The sequence below is a fragment of the Ornithodoros turicata genome, chromosome 10 (assembly GCF_037126465.1).
Source record: "Ornithodoros turicata isolate Travis chromosome 10, ASM3712646v1, whole genome shotgun sequence".
NCBI classification, from domain to species: Eukaryota; Metazoa; Arthropoda; class Arachnida; order Ixodida; family Argasidae; genus Ornithodoros; species Ornithodoros turicata.
The window spans coordinates 19,109,670-19,124,598 of record NC_088210.1 but is presented as its reverse complement, the minus strand read 5'-3'; the positions used below and the strand labels follow the sequence as shown (position 1 = coordinate 19,124,598).

Below are 14,929 nucleotides of genomic sequence, written 5' to 3'. Positions count from 1 at the left end.
TCCACTCGTCCATCGACATCGTCCAAAATCATCCTCTAAACGAATCATCTAGAACAACGCATAATAAACTTTACGAACTTTCAACAAGGATATGTCACACTAGAACATGAATGAATCGGAATTGTGCAATGATAGAACCAGCGCCACAAAGCCACATTCTACAGCCCAGCCCATGTCGTACATACATCGTACCACAGCCGCCACAGCAATCCCCAGAGGCAAAGCGAAATGTGAAAAAACCAGCGAAGCCTTGTGCTGCTTGAAATAGTCACAAGCACTTCCGGATGAGCTCGTAATCTCGTTCTCAGGAAGAGGGCCCACGACTGACGTCGTCAGAATTGTGTCGATGTCGTCGGATCGGATGAGAAATGTAGATACGGTAAATTATGATAAACTGTTTTGGTGCTATAACATCGCAGTGAATAGTGCGCATTTTGATCATTTAGTTTTGGCGATACATGGAAGGTATCACACACGCGTGTGGTTGAGGAAATGTGATAACAACGGCTGGCGTGGCAAGCGTCGTCTGCTACGACATGGCATGGCCGCGTAAAATAGCGTGGGCAGTGTCAAACGTGTCGGCCGACTGCCGGCACTCAGATCATTTAAAGTTTACACAAGATTTAGATCATTTGAAGTACACACAACCACAGTGGCTGAGCTGGAACGGAGCTGTGTAAACAGTAAAAATAAACGACTCTGAGCTGGAACTCGCTTCCAGGGGCCATGTGCTAGGTCAGTGCCAGGTTTAAAGGGGGTAGGGGCAGGCGGGGCGTATGGCCCCCACCACTGCAATTGTCACTGTTTGTTCTGCAAACGATACGGCTTTAGGTTCTCGCCAAAATCACATGTGCAACAATAGCTTTCGCATTTAGAAAAAGAGACCTCCCTCTACAGCTCAGGAAGCCCCAGCGATAGTAACATCATGGTGACGTCGGCCAGACAGGCGATTGTCTTCCGAGTTCGTCTGCTTCACGTTCGCAACGCAATATACTATGTGCAAAGACTCCAATATGCCCCCTCTCCCTAGTATTATTCTTAATCAATATCAACATCAACATCCCCAATAAATACGCTGACTTCCGCTTACTAGAGTCACTGTACCGGGTACAGTGACTCTACCGCTTACCCGTGGGAGCTCTGACGCGACCAATGTCGCGTGGAGCACAGCGTTAAGGGCGAAACGCGTTGGACGTCGTCTCCGCGTCAAAACGTGGCGCGTACGCCATGGCCTTGCACACGCGGTGAAGAAACGCCTGTGAGGCGACCACCCGAAACGCATGGGACGCATACGGGGCGAGTGCCGCGCGCCGCTGTTGCTATATTCATTGACCACAAATATCCGTTATAACGTGCCGATGCTCTTCTTTCCTGTGGTTCCTGTGTTCCTTCATTCATTCACGTAAATTTAGTGTGTTGAATAATGTCCCAAAAATTTATGCGAGCTGCTCGTACGCAACCTTGTCTGCCGCACAACGGCCATCGTTCTGTCTACTTCTCGGAGAACGCGTCCAGACGCGCGCGAATATCTGTAGTCTGTCGCGAAATCTTTATCTGAATCTGTTGAACAACTGTTTTTTACGAGGTCACACGCTCGCCGACCACGCTCGCATCCTGAAAACGTCGGAAAAATGCTCCAAGTGTTTAGACCTTTATGCTCCTGGCTGCGCGAGCACGTCCGACGCTCACCCAGAAATGACACATTCCAAAACCGATCACAGAATGTCTGCGACCTGCAGACGCCGTCACGAGTGGCCGCCGGTCGGTAGCCAGAGGCTCTCCCTGATTGGACACGTCCGCACAAAAGGGCTCTCCCTGACTGGCCTTGTCCAAGTGACGTTTCTCCAATTTCCAGAGATGGAATTCCAGAATACTCTCAACGTACGTGGTCTGCTTTTGCCATATGCGTTACATCAAATAGAGAGAGAAAAAAAAAAACTATTTCATTAATACACGTCGGATTTTCGACGTTATTGTCGGTGACGAAGGAGGAGCAAAACGGCATTATAGTTTCGGAATCGACCGTGACGGATGCGATAGTCGCAAAGTTGTCAAAAATGGCATCTGCTATAGATGGCTGGAAACAATGGCGTTTCACTTCGTAACAGGGTGGTAGCTTGCGCCACCTATGCTAACTTACGTTGTATACGTAGCTCTAGAAAACACGTCCCATTGTACGCCATAAAATAATTGACAATATTTATTTTTGTCCCGCAGTCTCTCGATCCTGCCAAGACCTATTGCACGTCCCATCTACGGCTCCTATAGATATTTGCAAATATCGCGAATATGCCAAACATCGGCACATCAGTCCCCTGTGAAGTCGGCCCACGCAACATGCCGCTACACCAGCAAGCAGGTCGCTCGGCAATAACACGCCCCTTCAACCAACCCCACCTTGCGTATTTGCTTTACATATATTTCACGTACACGTACCAAGTAATGCTTCCGTTTGCATTTTAGTCGCCAAATGCCTACACAGCCAGCTGCAGTCAAGGATCAGTGGATGGATGTAAGAGAGGATGAGGGGATGAGTTTGAAGATAAAAAACGATCAGGCCTACAGAACCATATTTTTCTCTATCGTCGTCGTCGTCGTTATCATCATGGTGTTAATATGGCGTAGTGGTAATAACAGTTGGTAGTATAGCTTTTGACCTAATGCTTTTCTTCCCAATTTCTTTGCCGTAAGCTAAATACTTGGTAGGCTGACCACTCGACGTTGCCTAATGCTGACATCGAGTGTTCATTGGAACGTTGTCCCATAGTCCTGAGGAGCGCATGACTCTTTTCTATTTTTGTCTCGTTCCTGTCCGGTCCCCCCCATCTGGCCATCATACACATTACTGGGAAAGGTACCGGTGGGATCCGCTCGACGCATTACCTCCCCCCCCCCTCAATCACCCGGAAATGGACGTGCGCCGATGGAACTTAGACCGGCGGCGGCGTCATCATGCCAATTTTCACCCACTGGCGGCGTCAGCGGAGCAAACAAACACAAGTCAAAAACAGCGCAAAGCCGCAACGACCGCAACCTATACCATTGCGTACGTAATGGACAGCGTTGGTGGTTCTGCGCACGCGCAAAACATAAGGGGAGTCGCGCATTGTGCAGAAAAACCACGCTATTCGCCTTACGTACGCAACTGTCGATAGCGTATACGATGTACGGCTTGTGTCAAAGTGAACTTGAACACCGCGCCAACCTGCGAAGCGGGCCACCCTGGCAACGCCCAGCTGAAAAACAACGCCTTAAAGAGTCACCCCCTCTGACTGTAAATAGATGACAGAAACACCCTCGCCGTTGTTTCTACTAAGCGCCACCAGGGTCTTGCAGGCCGGAATGGCGTTCAAGTTAACTCTCATGCGAGCTGTACTAAAACTCTCTAGTGAATCGGCGAATACGTGAGTGAGCGAGACGTGTTTCCGTCGTGCCTTTAAATTTCAATAGTTCCCGTGTAGTTACAAGCAGACAAAAACAAGTCCGACGTTGCGAGAGGGCTGCAAAGCGCGTTTTCGCGGTCGAAAACATTGCGAAAAGTGGCGAAAAGGCCCTCGGCGCGCCGGTTTGGAAACGGTGGCAGCGCACATGTCTACCTCCGGAAGGAACCCCCCCCCCCCCCCCCCCCCCCCGGTGAGCGGGTCTGTGATTCTGTTGTCCCAGTCTAAGCGCATAAGCCTCTCTGTGACATTTAACGTAAACAGTCACAAAAAGGCGTAGGCCGATCTCATCGGGATGATAGTTGGCAAAAACGTGCTATGTAGTTAAGTTCTGAGAGAGAGTTAGAGAGAGTTAAGAACCAGTGGTTCCAGTACAGGCAGCATCACAGAAAGTTGGGGTAGTCGGTAAAGATTCAGTGCACGCAGCCGACAAGAGAACCGGAGATGCTAGCGGCGTTGTGGAAGGCAGGTTAATTCCGCAAAGATACAGACATTCATTTCGCGTATACTTCGCAGTAATCTCTTACACGTAATGAACTGAACGCAGAACTCGGATATATTATTCCTGCCTAGTGACACAAAGAAAGACAGGGACCAAGGCAGGCAGCAAACATCTACTATTGCAGTCTTGGGGCTTAAAGACGAGGTAATGGTTAAACTTCGCGATTCAAATTTCACCGTAGAGCGCGCAACCTGGCCTCGTGCCCATGGCGTAAGGTGGTTTCGCGCACGTGATTGGAAGAGCTGCCGTTCTGAATTACATGTTGTGATTATGGCTCCAGCTTGACTATCACCAGGTATGTATTGATTGTCACATTCCTTCAATGTGTTTCCCAGAATTGGCGCTCAGACCGAATGTTGAGCTGACGAATGCCTGTTGATGGAGCGACATATATCTTTTTATTTCGGGCATCATGCGGGTTAGTAACAGGCAAGAGGGGAGTGGGTATAAAATGACGTTCAGCGTGGCTTATAGACAACGACAGTTGTAGTTGCAGTTTCCCCTACAGAGCCCAAATGTGCAGATACAGTAGAACAGAGTAGATAGGGGAGATATACGTATGGAGTGTGAGCTTGTAACGTCCTGAGGCTGTGGGACGTAACGCCAGTAACGCCAGATAAATGCTCCCGATAAGGAAAGTTCGTTTAGTTACACTTCAGGTACACAACTGCTATGAAACGCGAAGGAGAATAAAAATTATGACTCGAAATAACGCTGGCATCGCACAGGGTCATGTCATTTGGATCCTTTCAAGCGCCGCATTTGGAAATTTGGGCTAGCGGTGGCGCTGCTCATCGGCCCGTTTATTGGTTCCTTAACTGCTCTAATACCTTGTACTGCGGCTCACTTTAGGATTTTTTGTACAAGAAGCATGTCCCACTGGAGGGTGCGTTCTTGCCGAAGTTATAAATGATAATCATCACCATACTATGCGTTTTCATGGGAGCTGCTGCTGTCGTCTGCTACGGTCGTATGTCCGCTTCTGCACGTTCAAAATGCAAATTTCCATTAATCAATGATGGAGATGCCGCGGGCCGATGTGTAGCGCCCATCGCGGATTGTGCGGACACGCTCCTACATAGGAGTTCCCGATCATGATACAGGGCGTTTATGTTTATTCACTAGGAGGCGCTCGGGCTCATAGCGAATAGGGAGGCTCCATGGGTTGCTGCGGCTTCTCCGCACGGAGACACACATGGAGGCTCCCTGTAGCGAATGCAAGGCTCGGAGCGCCTCCTAGCGAATAAACATAAACGCCCCTAGTAGGTCGTGGGCAACATTGTTCCCCGGAGTCCGATTTCCGTCTCCTGACCGCAGCCTCTCAGCTGCTGGCAGCCTTCCAGCGTTTGCTGAAGAGCGTTTGGAGAGAGACGGGAAACTATCGATGACGTCCCTACTCTTGAAGAATCGATGGGGTTTGGCAACACCTTTGGAAAATTCGTGCAAGCGCGTTACGTTCACTGACCGGCAATTATATGCTTTGCGTACAGACCCTTTGGTTGATTTACAATGCGAAATAAAATATATTTTTTATAGTCTGCTATCGTTGAATTTCGACCACTTCTCAAGAGTGTTTGTCTCACAGGAAAGAGTAATGTAGGTTGAAGCAACCGGAAGAATGAAGTCTTGGAAGATCTTCGTGCAGTGACCCCCGTAAGCCTGTTCACCGCTTACACAGGCGCGGTTTTGTTTCACCCTTCCGTTTGAAGATATGGCGGATAAAAAGGAAGATGCCAAGAAAGAGGAGAAAAAGGTGGGAGAAAAAGAGGAGGAGAAGGGGAAAACGGACTTCGCTGCTGGCATCACAGACAACAAGGAGGGCGTCACCAACCGGCCGAAAGAAGTCGCAAAAGTGCTTGAAAAGGAAGAGATCGCCTATCAGAAGGATATTATGGGCCAAAAGGATCTCCCGGATGTCCACGAGGAACCCACAAAGAATACCGAGATGTCACGCATGATTCGAAAGGAAGAAAGGCGACTGAAGAATCTCGGGCAGAATCTAGATGACCCAGAGGCCCTGCACAGGAAGCTTCAGGAGGCCACGACAAGAAGCATGGCCCATTCCGAGTATGCTTCCTCAGCAAACATCAAGACAGACAACAACATGAGGTGGAGCGACGAACCGAAAGGAGAACGAAAGGGAATGATGACGGCCTCGAATGTGTACACGAAACTGGCTGGGGAAAAAACGGAGGCCGCGGCTGGGATCGGCGGGGGCGCGGGAGGTCGTACGACGATGAACCAGCTCGGTGAGACCGTGGTAAAGCGCATCCAAGACGAAGAGCGAGTATATGCGCGTGACTTGGCCATAGGAAAGATGGTGAATGCTCCGGGTGAAGTTCCACGGGCTCGTGCAGGAGCTGGGCCGACCGCTGCCAACACGAAGGCGTATGGTTATATAACAGACAACAGATCAAGAATGTTCGAGCGGGGACATTCTACCATGCAGCGAATGGCTGCAGAGGAAGAGTCCTATGCGAGGGATATGCGTATGCATCTCCAGAGGGATGGCCAGCAAGAAAACGTGGAAGCTCCAGGGAGGGATGGCGCGCCGTCTTCGGTAAGACGAGCATCATTTCGCGCGGAGGAGGGAGAACAAGGCGTTGATATCCAGCAACGTGACGGCGTGGAGGAGGGCCCTTCAGTACATGAACAAGGGCAGAGACGTAGGTCGTCTGCAGCGCAAGCAGAAGCTCGGAGGGAGTCTGCAGCGCAAGCAGAAGCTCGGAGGGAGTCTTTGGCACAGGCAGCAAGACAATATCGGGGAGAATCTGCAGCGCAAGCAGAAGCTCGGAGGGAGTCTTTGGCACAGGCAGCAGGCCAATATCGGGGAGAATCTGCAGCGCAGTACCCAGCTGGCCAGCAGTCACCAAGGAGAGTGGGACCTACCGTCCAGCCACAAGAAGAGATTTCCTCTACGGAATCATCAGAAGACCAAGGGTCCTGCTGGAACATGCCTGATGCTGTGCAGAAGGTAATGATGAAATTTCGCGGTCAGACACCAAAGAAAAAAGAGCGCCCGCCTATTCTCGAAATGGAAGTCGACGAAGATAACTATGACCCTTACTACCATCGCTTCGAACCTGAAGAGTCCTCTATACAGGTGGACATAGATCGCCGGGTAATTTACCCGTCTAAGCAGGATGTTCGAGTAATTTATCCATCGAAGCCCGTTGACCGCCCACCGCCCGAAGAGCCTCGGAAGCCATTGCGAGAGAAAAGGCATCCAGAAGAGAACCGCCGTGAGATTTATGTAGAGGACAATTTTCGCGTAGCGTACCCTGACGATGAGCCTTGCCAAGTCATCTATCTTGACGACGGTCGCCAGCGCGGGCCTTACGGTGGTGAGGAGCGACGGATTGAGCAAGGGATATATGCTGATGACAGACGTCGCTTGGCGTATCCCGAAGATCGCCGGGCACTTGCGGTATACCAATCTCGTGCCCCACAAAGCTTTGACTATGACAGGCGACGTCCTAACAGGGTAACCGCGGTGCGACAATCTGATCGTTACCCCGGTCAGGAGTCCTATTTCGAAGTTAGTGTGTCTGACGACGAAGTCAGCGTGGATTGGGAAAACGTGTATCTTGTGCAGTGCCCAGCCTCCAGCCCTGGCCCGGAGCCAAGGCGACCCCCGCCGCAACAATTAAATGCCCCCCAAGAAAGTTTTGCATTTATGCAGTCACCAACACAACATGAAATCCAGGGTGGGCCGCAGTATGTGAACCCTCAGATAGTTCAGAGCCCGATGCAGGGGGGGCCTGCGTTCATTGCAGCCCAGATTGGGCAGACAATGCAAGGGGTTGGTCCGTATCTAGACCCTCAGACTGGACAGCCAGTACGAGTACACTCTTCGCAGTTCTTGCAGGCGCAGATGCAAATGGGTCAGCCATCTGGACAAATGGAACAACTAATGCCCGGACAACAGATTTTTGGCCAGCATATGGGACAGCAAATGGAACAACAAATGTTTGATCAGCAGATGACTGGACAGCAAATGTTCAGTCAACAAGCTCCAGGTCAGCAAATGACAACACAACAAATGCTCAGTCAACAAGCTCCAGGTCAGCAAATGACAACGCAGCAAATGCCAGGGCAGCAAATGGTCAGTCAACAAGCTCCAGGTCAGCAAATGACAACGCAGCAAATGCCAGGGCAGCAAATGGTCAGTCAACAAGCTCCAGGTCAGCAAATGCAAGGACAGCAAGTGCCCAGTCAACAAGCTCCAGGTCAGCAAATGACAACGCAGCAAATGCCAGGGCAGCAAATGGTCAATCAACAAGCTCCAGATCAGCAAATGCAAGGACAGCAAGTGCTCAGTCAACAAGCTCCAGGTCAGCAAATAGCAGATCAACAAAATCAGATGCAGCAGACATACGGGCAACAGATGCATGATCAACACCCGCAAGCGCCTGCACAGCAGACACAGGAACAACAGCCCCAGGGTCAAGTACAAGGACAGCAACCGCATGTGCAGCAGGCACCCGTACAGGACATACAAGGAAAGCAGACTCAATGTCAGTCAGGACAGGGACAACAGACACAGGGAAAACAGTTGCAGGGCCAACCGCAGATGGTAGAACAGACTACTGGGCACACGCAATTGCTCGAACAGCGACTACCTGGCCAGCCGCAAATGCTCGGGCAGCAGGATCATGGACAGCAGATGTTCGGACAACAAATTCCTGGGCAGCAGATGTTCGCACAACAAACGCCTGGGCAGCAGACGTTCGCACAACAAACGCCTGGGCAGCAGACGTTCGGACAACAAGGTCCTGGACAACAGGTGTTTGTCGGTCAGCAGCTCGCATGTCAGCAAACGCCAGGGCAACATATGTTCGCACCGCAGCCAACTGCGCAGCAATTGCCCAGCCAGCAGCTGAGCATACCGACACAACAGCCAGCCAGCCTGCAGATGCCAGCGCAACAAGCGCTGGGGCAACAAATGCCATTCATGCAAGCGCCCGCACAAGTGAACGGGCCACTTCTGTTCGGAGCGCCCCAGTACGTGCCACCCCAGATTATACAACAAATGCAGGGCGAACCTCAATACACGGTATCACGAATGTCACAACAGATTCAAGAACACCCGCTTTACACACAGCATCAAATGATGCAAACACAGAGCCGTCAGCCACAGCCTCCACCTCCACCACCACCGCCGCCGCAGCGTCTGGAATTGGAACTTGGGCACCGATCTCAAATACGGCTCGAACACCAGACGTCAAAACCAACTCACGGCCGCGATTCACGGCGGCGTGGGAGGAAATCTAAACCCCTGTCGGACGACGACGATTACGACAGTGAAGAGGACATCAAGCGTTCACAAAGGAAAAGTAAGCGAGACGCGTCGGACAGAAAGTCTAGGGAACGTAAGGCTGCCGAAGACAAACCACCCATGAAAACCATGGCAGTGCAGACTGTCGCAGAAGGACCCGTCGATCAAAAATCTCAGACGGACAGATGCAAACAGGATGCGAAGGGCGTATACGCCAGAGCTGACACGGACGACCAAGGAACACAGCGGAATAAGCCGTCCGAGAAGGTTGTTGACACGCAGACCTATTCTACGTTACCATACGTCGGCGGACCAACAGTGTCTTTCATCAACTTGTATTCACAAGTCTCTCCCATGGTGCAGCACGGAAGTCAAATGGGTGGTCCCGTAGGACAAATGGGCCCACCCATGGGACAAGTAGGAGGTCCTATGACTCAAATGGGTGGCCCAGTGCCTCAAATGGGTGGTCCACTGCCTCAAATTGGTGGTCCAGTGCCTCAAATGGGTGGCCCAGCGCCTCAAATGGGCCCTCCTCTTTGTCAGATGGGTGGCCTCATGGGTAGTCAAATAAGTAGCTCTATGGGACCCATGACAACGGCCATGGGAATGGCGATGATACCGCCTGTGCAGCAACAGCAGCAGCCACCACAACCACCGTGCGACGAATGTTCCCCAAGGTCCTGCTGCGAAGACATACCCTTCGATGAGCTTAAGCGCAACATCGACGAGGACATTGCAAACATTGTGAATGAAAATTTAGACGTCAAAATCAGCGACGAAGACACCAAGATCTTGGTGACGAGACCGGACTCGCCGTACAAATTGGTCTACCTCATTCCACAGCGTCCTCAGATTCCCAAAGATGAAAAGTCTATACAGACTGCGAAAGAGCCAGAGAGCAAAAGCATTCAGACGGACGAGCCCAAACCGAAGGAAGAGTCCTCAGAAGACGAGGAGGAAGAAAGGCCTCAAGTTTTAGTTTGTGAAGTCAACACTAAGGAATGTCAAGTAAACGGCAAACGAGTCCGCACAACAAAGTCGTTCCGAATTACCCAGTCTGAGGAGGAGCACACTCCGTCCGAAGACGACGCCGACCACGAAGCAGAGCATACATCGAAGAGCCGTGCGGCCAAAGATGGGTCACGGAAAGACCGTCGACCATCGACGAAAGAGCGCACACAGAAAGACCGTGCACCAAAGGACCATCCACCGAAGGAACGCACGTCGAAAGATCACAAAGAAAAGGATCGCAAACCAAAAGACCGCCAAAGCAAACGGAAATCCCGTTCCGCGGCCAAGCGAAAGAGCAGTTCAAAGCGCGGGACTTCCGAGGGAGCGTATCCTCGCAGCCTGACCATTTCTATCGGACGTTCCAGTTCCACCAACGCGCGGGGCGCTTCACAGACACCGTCCAGAGTTCAATCCCGCAGCCAGTCTCACAGTCCTAATCACGGCCTAATACATGCCCAATCACGTACGTCCCGCACCCAGTCTCGCAGTCCAACAGTGGTGCAACGACGGTACGCCCAAGTGGATGTCTCCTCAAGCCTCTCGCCAGCCAGTAGCCAGACAAACGTATCGATTATCGGTGGCGTATCTTCCAATGCGGACACCGCCAGTACAGAACAAAAACACTACTACGATTCCATGTCCCAGCAACCATATCAAGACCGCTCCATGACATGCATAGCGTCTTCGTCCCCTTACAGGAGATCTTACTCTCCCACGACCACATCGAAAGCAGCCAGTTTGCATCGAGTGTACACCAGCGGTGCGCGCGAGCAACATGATTTTGGCTACCACGATGATCGTCCTCCTGCAGCCCCAGTATCGCGCAAGAAGTACATGGAGCGAATCTATCCGTCCATGCCACAAGATCACCATCCGCCCGTGGCGGATCGACCGCGATCTGTTTCTTGCGGGAGGAGAAGTTACCCAGCTCGCAGCTACTGCGCACTTGAGATGTCGGATTCTCGCTACGACAGGACGGATCGTCCTTCAAGTCCAATGACACAGGAATCCCGCAGGTACAGAGGGAACGATGACATAGCGACCCAAATTGCTATGCAAATAGCCCCTCAACTGGCCAGGCAACTATCTCCCGAAGTGACTGCACGTTACGCTGCCCAAATGCAGTGTCCAGTGTCCATGCCCAGTGAGGTATGCCGTCCGCCGCCTCAATACGCGTATCACGTCGCACTCCCTGCACCGCAGCCCATTCCGAGTACCGTGCAACGCCAAGTCTCCCTCCAGGTGGTAACCGAAATGCACGGCGGATATCCGTCCCCTGCTGGCAGTCGCGTACCGTCGCGATCGCCTTCCCCAGAGGTGGCCCCTGCAGTGGAAAATAGCAGAAAAGTTCTTCCGGAACCCCCCGACATTAATGACCTTAGGAATGTTGTGATGGGCCATATGAGGGAAGGAGGTTCCCGACGCTCAGGAGCGGCCATGCCTGCAGACTCGTATAGTCCGTCTCAGCCAAGACCGATGCTGCTACCTAGCGGAACCGAGCGGTTTTACCAGAGGACGATGACCTTGCAAGAACAGGAACAGCAGCAGCAACAGCTGGAACGACAGGCTGACGCGCACATAGACAGGACACCCGACCGAATACATGATCGACTGCAACAACGATCGAGGTTACCCGAAGACACGCGCAACACACAGTCCCAGAAGGCAGAAGCAGTCAGTCAAGAGCAGCAAGACGGGACGCAGCTGCAGATGGTTGTGCAGAAAGTACTCCAGGACCCGCATGTAAGATCAACAATTTATCAAGCGGTTGCTGAGCAACGGGCTCCAACAAGGACCTATCAGGAAGCTGCTGAAAGGGTCCCAAAAAGTACCCACCAAGAGGCTGACCGGACAGAGGCTCATCAGGGAGATACCGACAGACAAGCAGCCTCATCTCAGCAGTCTCCTGGCGATCGTTCACCATCAAGGCCTAGTGACCAGTTGCCGCCAAAAAATTATCAGGAAGCTGGCGACCGAACAACAAAGGTTTACCGAGAAATTGATGTGCGAACTCCAACGATGTCAACAGTAATGCAAACCACGCAGAATATTCAAGAAGGGTCAACACCTGTGTATCCTCAAGAGACTCAGGAATCACGTCCAGGGAGGGAAGATAGCAATTACTATGCGAGGTATCGGAATCACAAATCAACCGAAAGGCTCATGGCTCAAGACGCAAATTACAGAGTTCAAGAGACTAAGATGGTTCAGCACAACCGCAGCGTAACCCCCACACCGAGTCAGGCGCAGTACGCACAAAGATATCAAACGGTACACGGTTCAGTTATACAAGCACAGCCCTCCCAGAATTATCAAGTAGTTGCATCAGTGAGTCAGGCGTTGCCCACCGACAGATACCCGGCAGCAACCATGTCATTGAGCCAGCCTTTGCATCCCCAGAGATTCCAAGCACCGGTTCAGTCGGTGAGCCAAGCTCTTTCCAGTCAGCGATACGAAGCGCATGCTGAACAACCTAGCCAGTACTACAACCAAGCTATGGTCAGCGCTTCCGTCAGTCGGACCGCCATTCCGCCTGCCTACCAACGTCAAGTCGCACTCACAAATTACCCGAGTTACATGAATCCACCCGGGCCACCTGACATCCAACCAATCCCTCGGTTCATTCTACCCATTCGACTTCAGGTAGCAGGCAAGCACAGTACGTCTAAGCCGAACATCTCTGCGTCGTACGGTCCGCAGGGAGGAAGTAACATGATGGGCATGCCGCCGCCTAGTGCATCCCCCATTGGCAAAAGCATGATGGAGGCAGGGGAAACGAATCTGCAACGTGAATACGTCATGCGTGCCATGACTTCGACAGAAATGCCTTCTCCGACGCCACAAACTCCCTGCCGCGGTGACACAAAGAGAGCTGCCCATAATAGGTGAGGTTCCTCTCAACTTCCTCTAACACTGTTGCAGTAAACGCGAGAAACGCCCTAGCCTTCTGGTGCCACGTAAGTGCGAGCGCTCAACGGTCATGCCTTTTCATGCGCTACAAGATATTCCTTAGCAGACGACAGAAAAAGAATCGGACGGTGTCGTCTGCGCTAATTGCGCACTAGCCACCCGCAGTATTTCGGCACCATGTGCATGCTCGACATGGCGCGCGGTGGTGCCCTGTGGGTAGTTGCTTTTTGTTATGCTATAGAGTATTCTGTTGGGATTTTCACTCGTGCGAATGCATGGTTACTTCCTCTCAGTTGAGAGAGAAACTCTACACGCAATGTAGGATGAGTATTGCTGAGGATCGAGAGGGTAGGAATTTGCAGCAAATAAGTTGCTGACACGATAAACACTATGCCGTGCTATAAGGCGCGTTCACACGGCCTGCCGGGACTCCGGAACGGCGAGCGCAACGGCAGAGGCCCCGCGCTCCTTGCGCTACTGACGCCGTCGGACGGGTGATGAGCAACCAGTCGTGGCGAAGGAGAGCAAGGCGTCTGCTTCCCGCTCCTGAAACTGAGAGCTGAGCAGCTGGCCAGCTGGCCGGACAGCGGATATGGAACTGGCGCAAGTCTCGCTCTCGTCGAGATACCTCGAGATTACGACTATCGTCGGGAGCCTTGAGTGTGGACACTCTTGCCGCTCTGCGGCCGTCTTTTCAAGCAACGGGAGTGTGCAGTGGGAAACCTACACTCTTAAAAATGAGTTTCACCACATAGCACGCTCCTAGCCAACCATCATCCCGAATGACAGCGTTCTCACCCCTGATTTGTTGAAAACGGGAGGCGGAGCCTATTTTGTGACACTTCATAATTGTCACAAAAATGGCGTACGCCTCCCGTTCCCAGCAAATCAGCGGAGAGAACGATGTCATTCGAGATGATGGTTGGCTAGGAGCGTGCTATGCGGTGAAGTTCTGTTTTAAGAGTGTAGCTTTATGCACGAACGAAACGCACGATAGACGCTCGAGTGCCCGTTTCCAGAATCGTCCTTGTGCGAAAAAAAAAAAAAAAAACGAAATAAAAAAAAACGGATGTGTGGAATGTGTCTCATTGCTTTTAACGTTTTGCAGGGCGTACCGCCTCCGCATTCCGGCACAAGAAAAGCAGGTGCTGACGTACGCCCTTGTGGCCCTTGTAGCACTCATCAGCATCGTACTCGTCATCAATACCATCACCAAGAAGCGGCACGCCAATGAATAACGCGGGAGCACAAAAGCCAACCTGGTCCTTGGAAGATCTCGATCACCGTGAAGCAGTCGGTTCTGAGTGTAAATAGCTGTGCTGATGGTCGTGGTGGTCGATCTAGAAATTCTACTGCTGCTGCAGTCGTACTATAGTTCAAATGCAGCCTCTATTGAAATAATAAAAAAGGCGGAACCTCTGTCTGAATGTATTGTGGCAGTGGAAGCACCGGGTTTATGTAGGAAAATGTGAAGTGGGGTGATCTGGATAACCCCCTTCCTGGACCATACGAAGCGTCCTGAACCATCGTATACACCGTCCACCTTGCGTTCCTGACTGATACGTTGGGCTGCGACACGTACAAAATAGTATGCGTAACCTTGAAAAGAACTAATTTCACGCGTATAAGCCGCACCGCAGATAAGCCGCAGGACTCGTTTTTAGGAACGTTTTGAAAATTTTCTGGCAGATAAGCCGCACTCGCAGATAAGCCGCGAGCAATGCGAGACTACTGATTTAGGCGACAAAAGGAGACTATAGAGAAGGCCATAAACCCTGTGGTCGGTAC

The 14,929-nt window shown here is 51.7% G+C and overlaps 1 protein-coding gene across 2 annotated transcripts; it reads left to right on the top strand.

Moving 5' to 3' along the window:
• Nucleotides 1-4,130: 4,130 nt before the first annotated feature.
• Nucleotides 4,131-14,562, top strand: LOC135370820 (uncharacterized). 2 transcript variants are annotated; one of them, XM_064604682.1, is made up of 3 exons: nucleotides 4,131-4,237; nucleotides 5,528-13,116; nucleotides 14,250-14,562. In XM_064604682.1, the coding sequence occupies exons 2-3, from the start codon at nucleotides 5,654-5,656 to the stop codon at nucleotides 14,377-14,379; spliced, it is 7,593 nt and encodes a 2,530-aa protein (XP_064460752.1). In that variant the 5' UTR covers nucleotides 4,131-4,237; nucleotides 5,528-5,653; the 3' UTR covers nucleotides 14,380-14,562. The 2 variants fall into 2 exon arrangements, with proteins under 2 accessions (XP_064460752.1, XP_064460753.1); XM_064604683.1 differs by having other exon boundaries at nucleotides 4,136-4,237; nucleotides 5,543-13,116.
• The last annotated feature ends 367 nt before the right edge of the window (nucleotides 14,563-14,929 follow it).

Coding starts and splice junctions, on each gene's coding strand:
- LOC135370820 (XM_064604682.1), top strand. CDS start 5,654: ATGGCGGATAAAAAGGAAGATGCCAAGAAAGAGGAGAAAAAGGTGGGA. Junction 13,117..14,249: donor AAGAGAGCTGCCCATAATAG/GTGAGGTTCCTC, acceptor AACGTTTTGCAG/GGCGTACCGCCTCCGCATTC.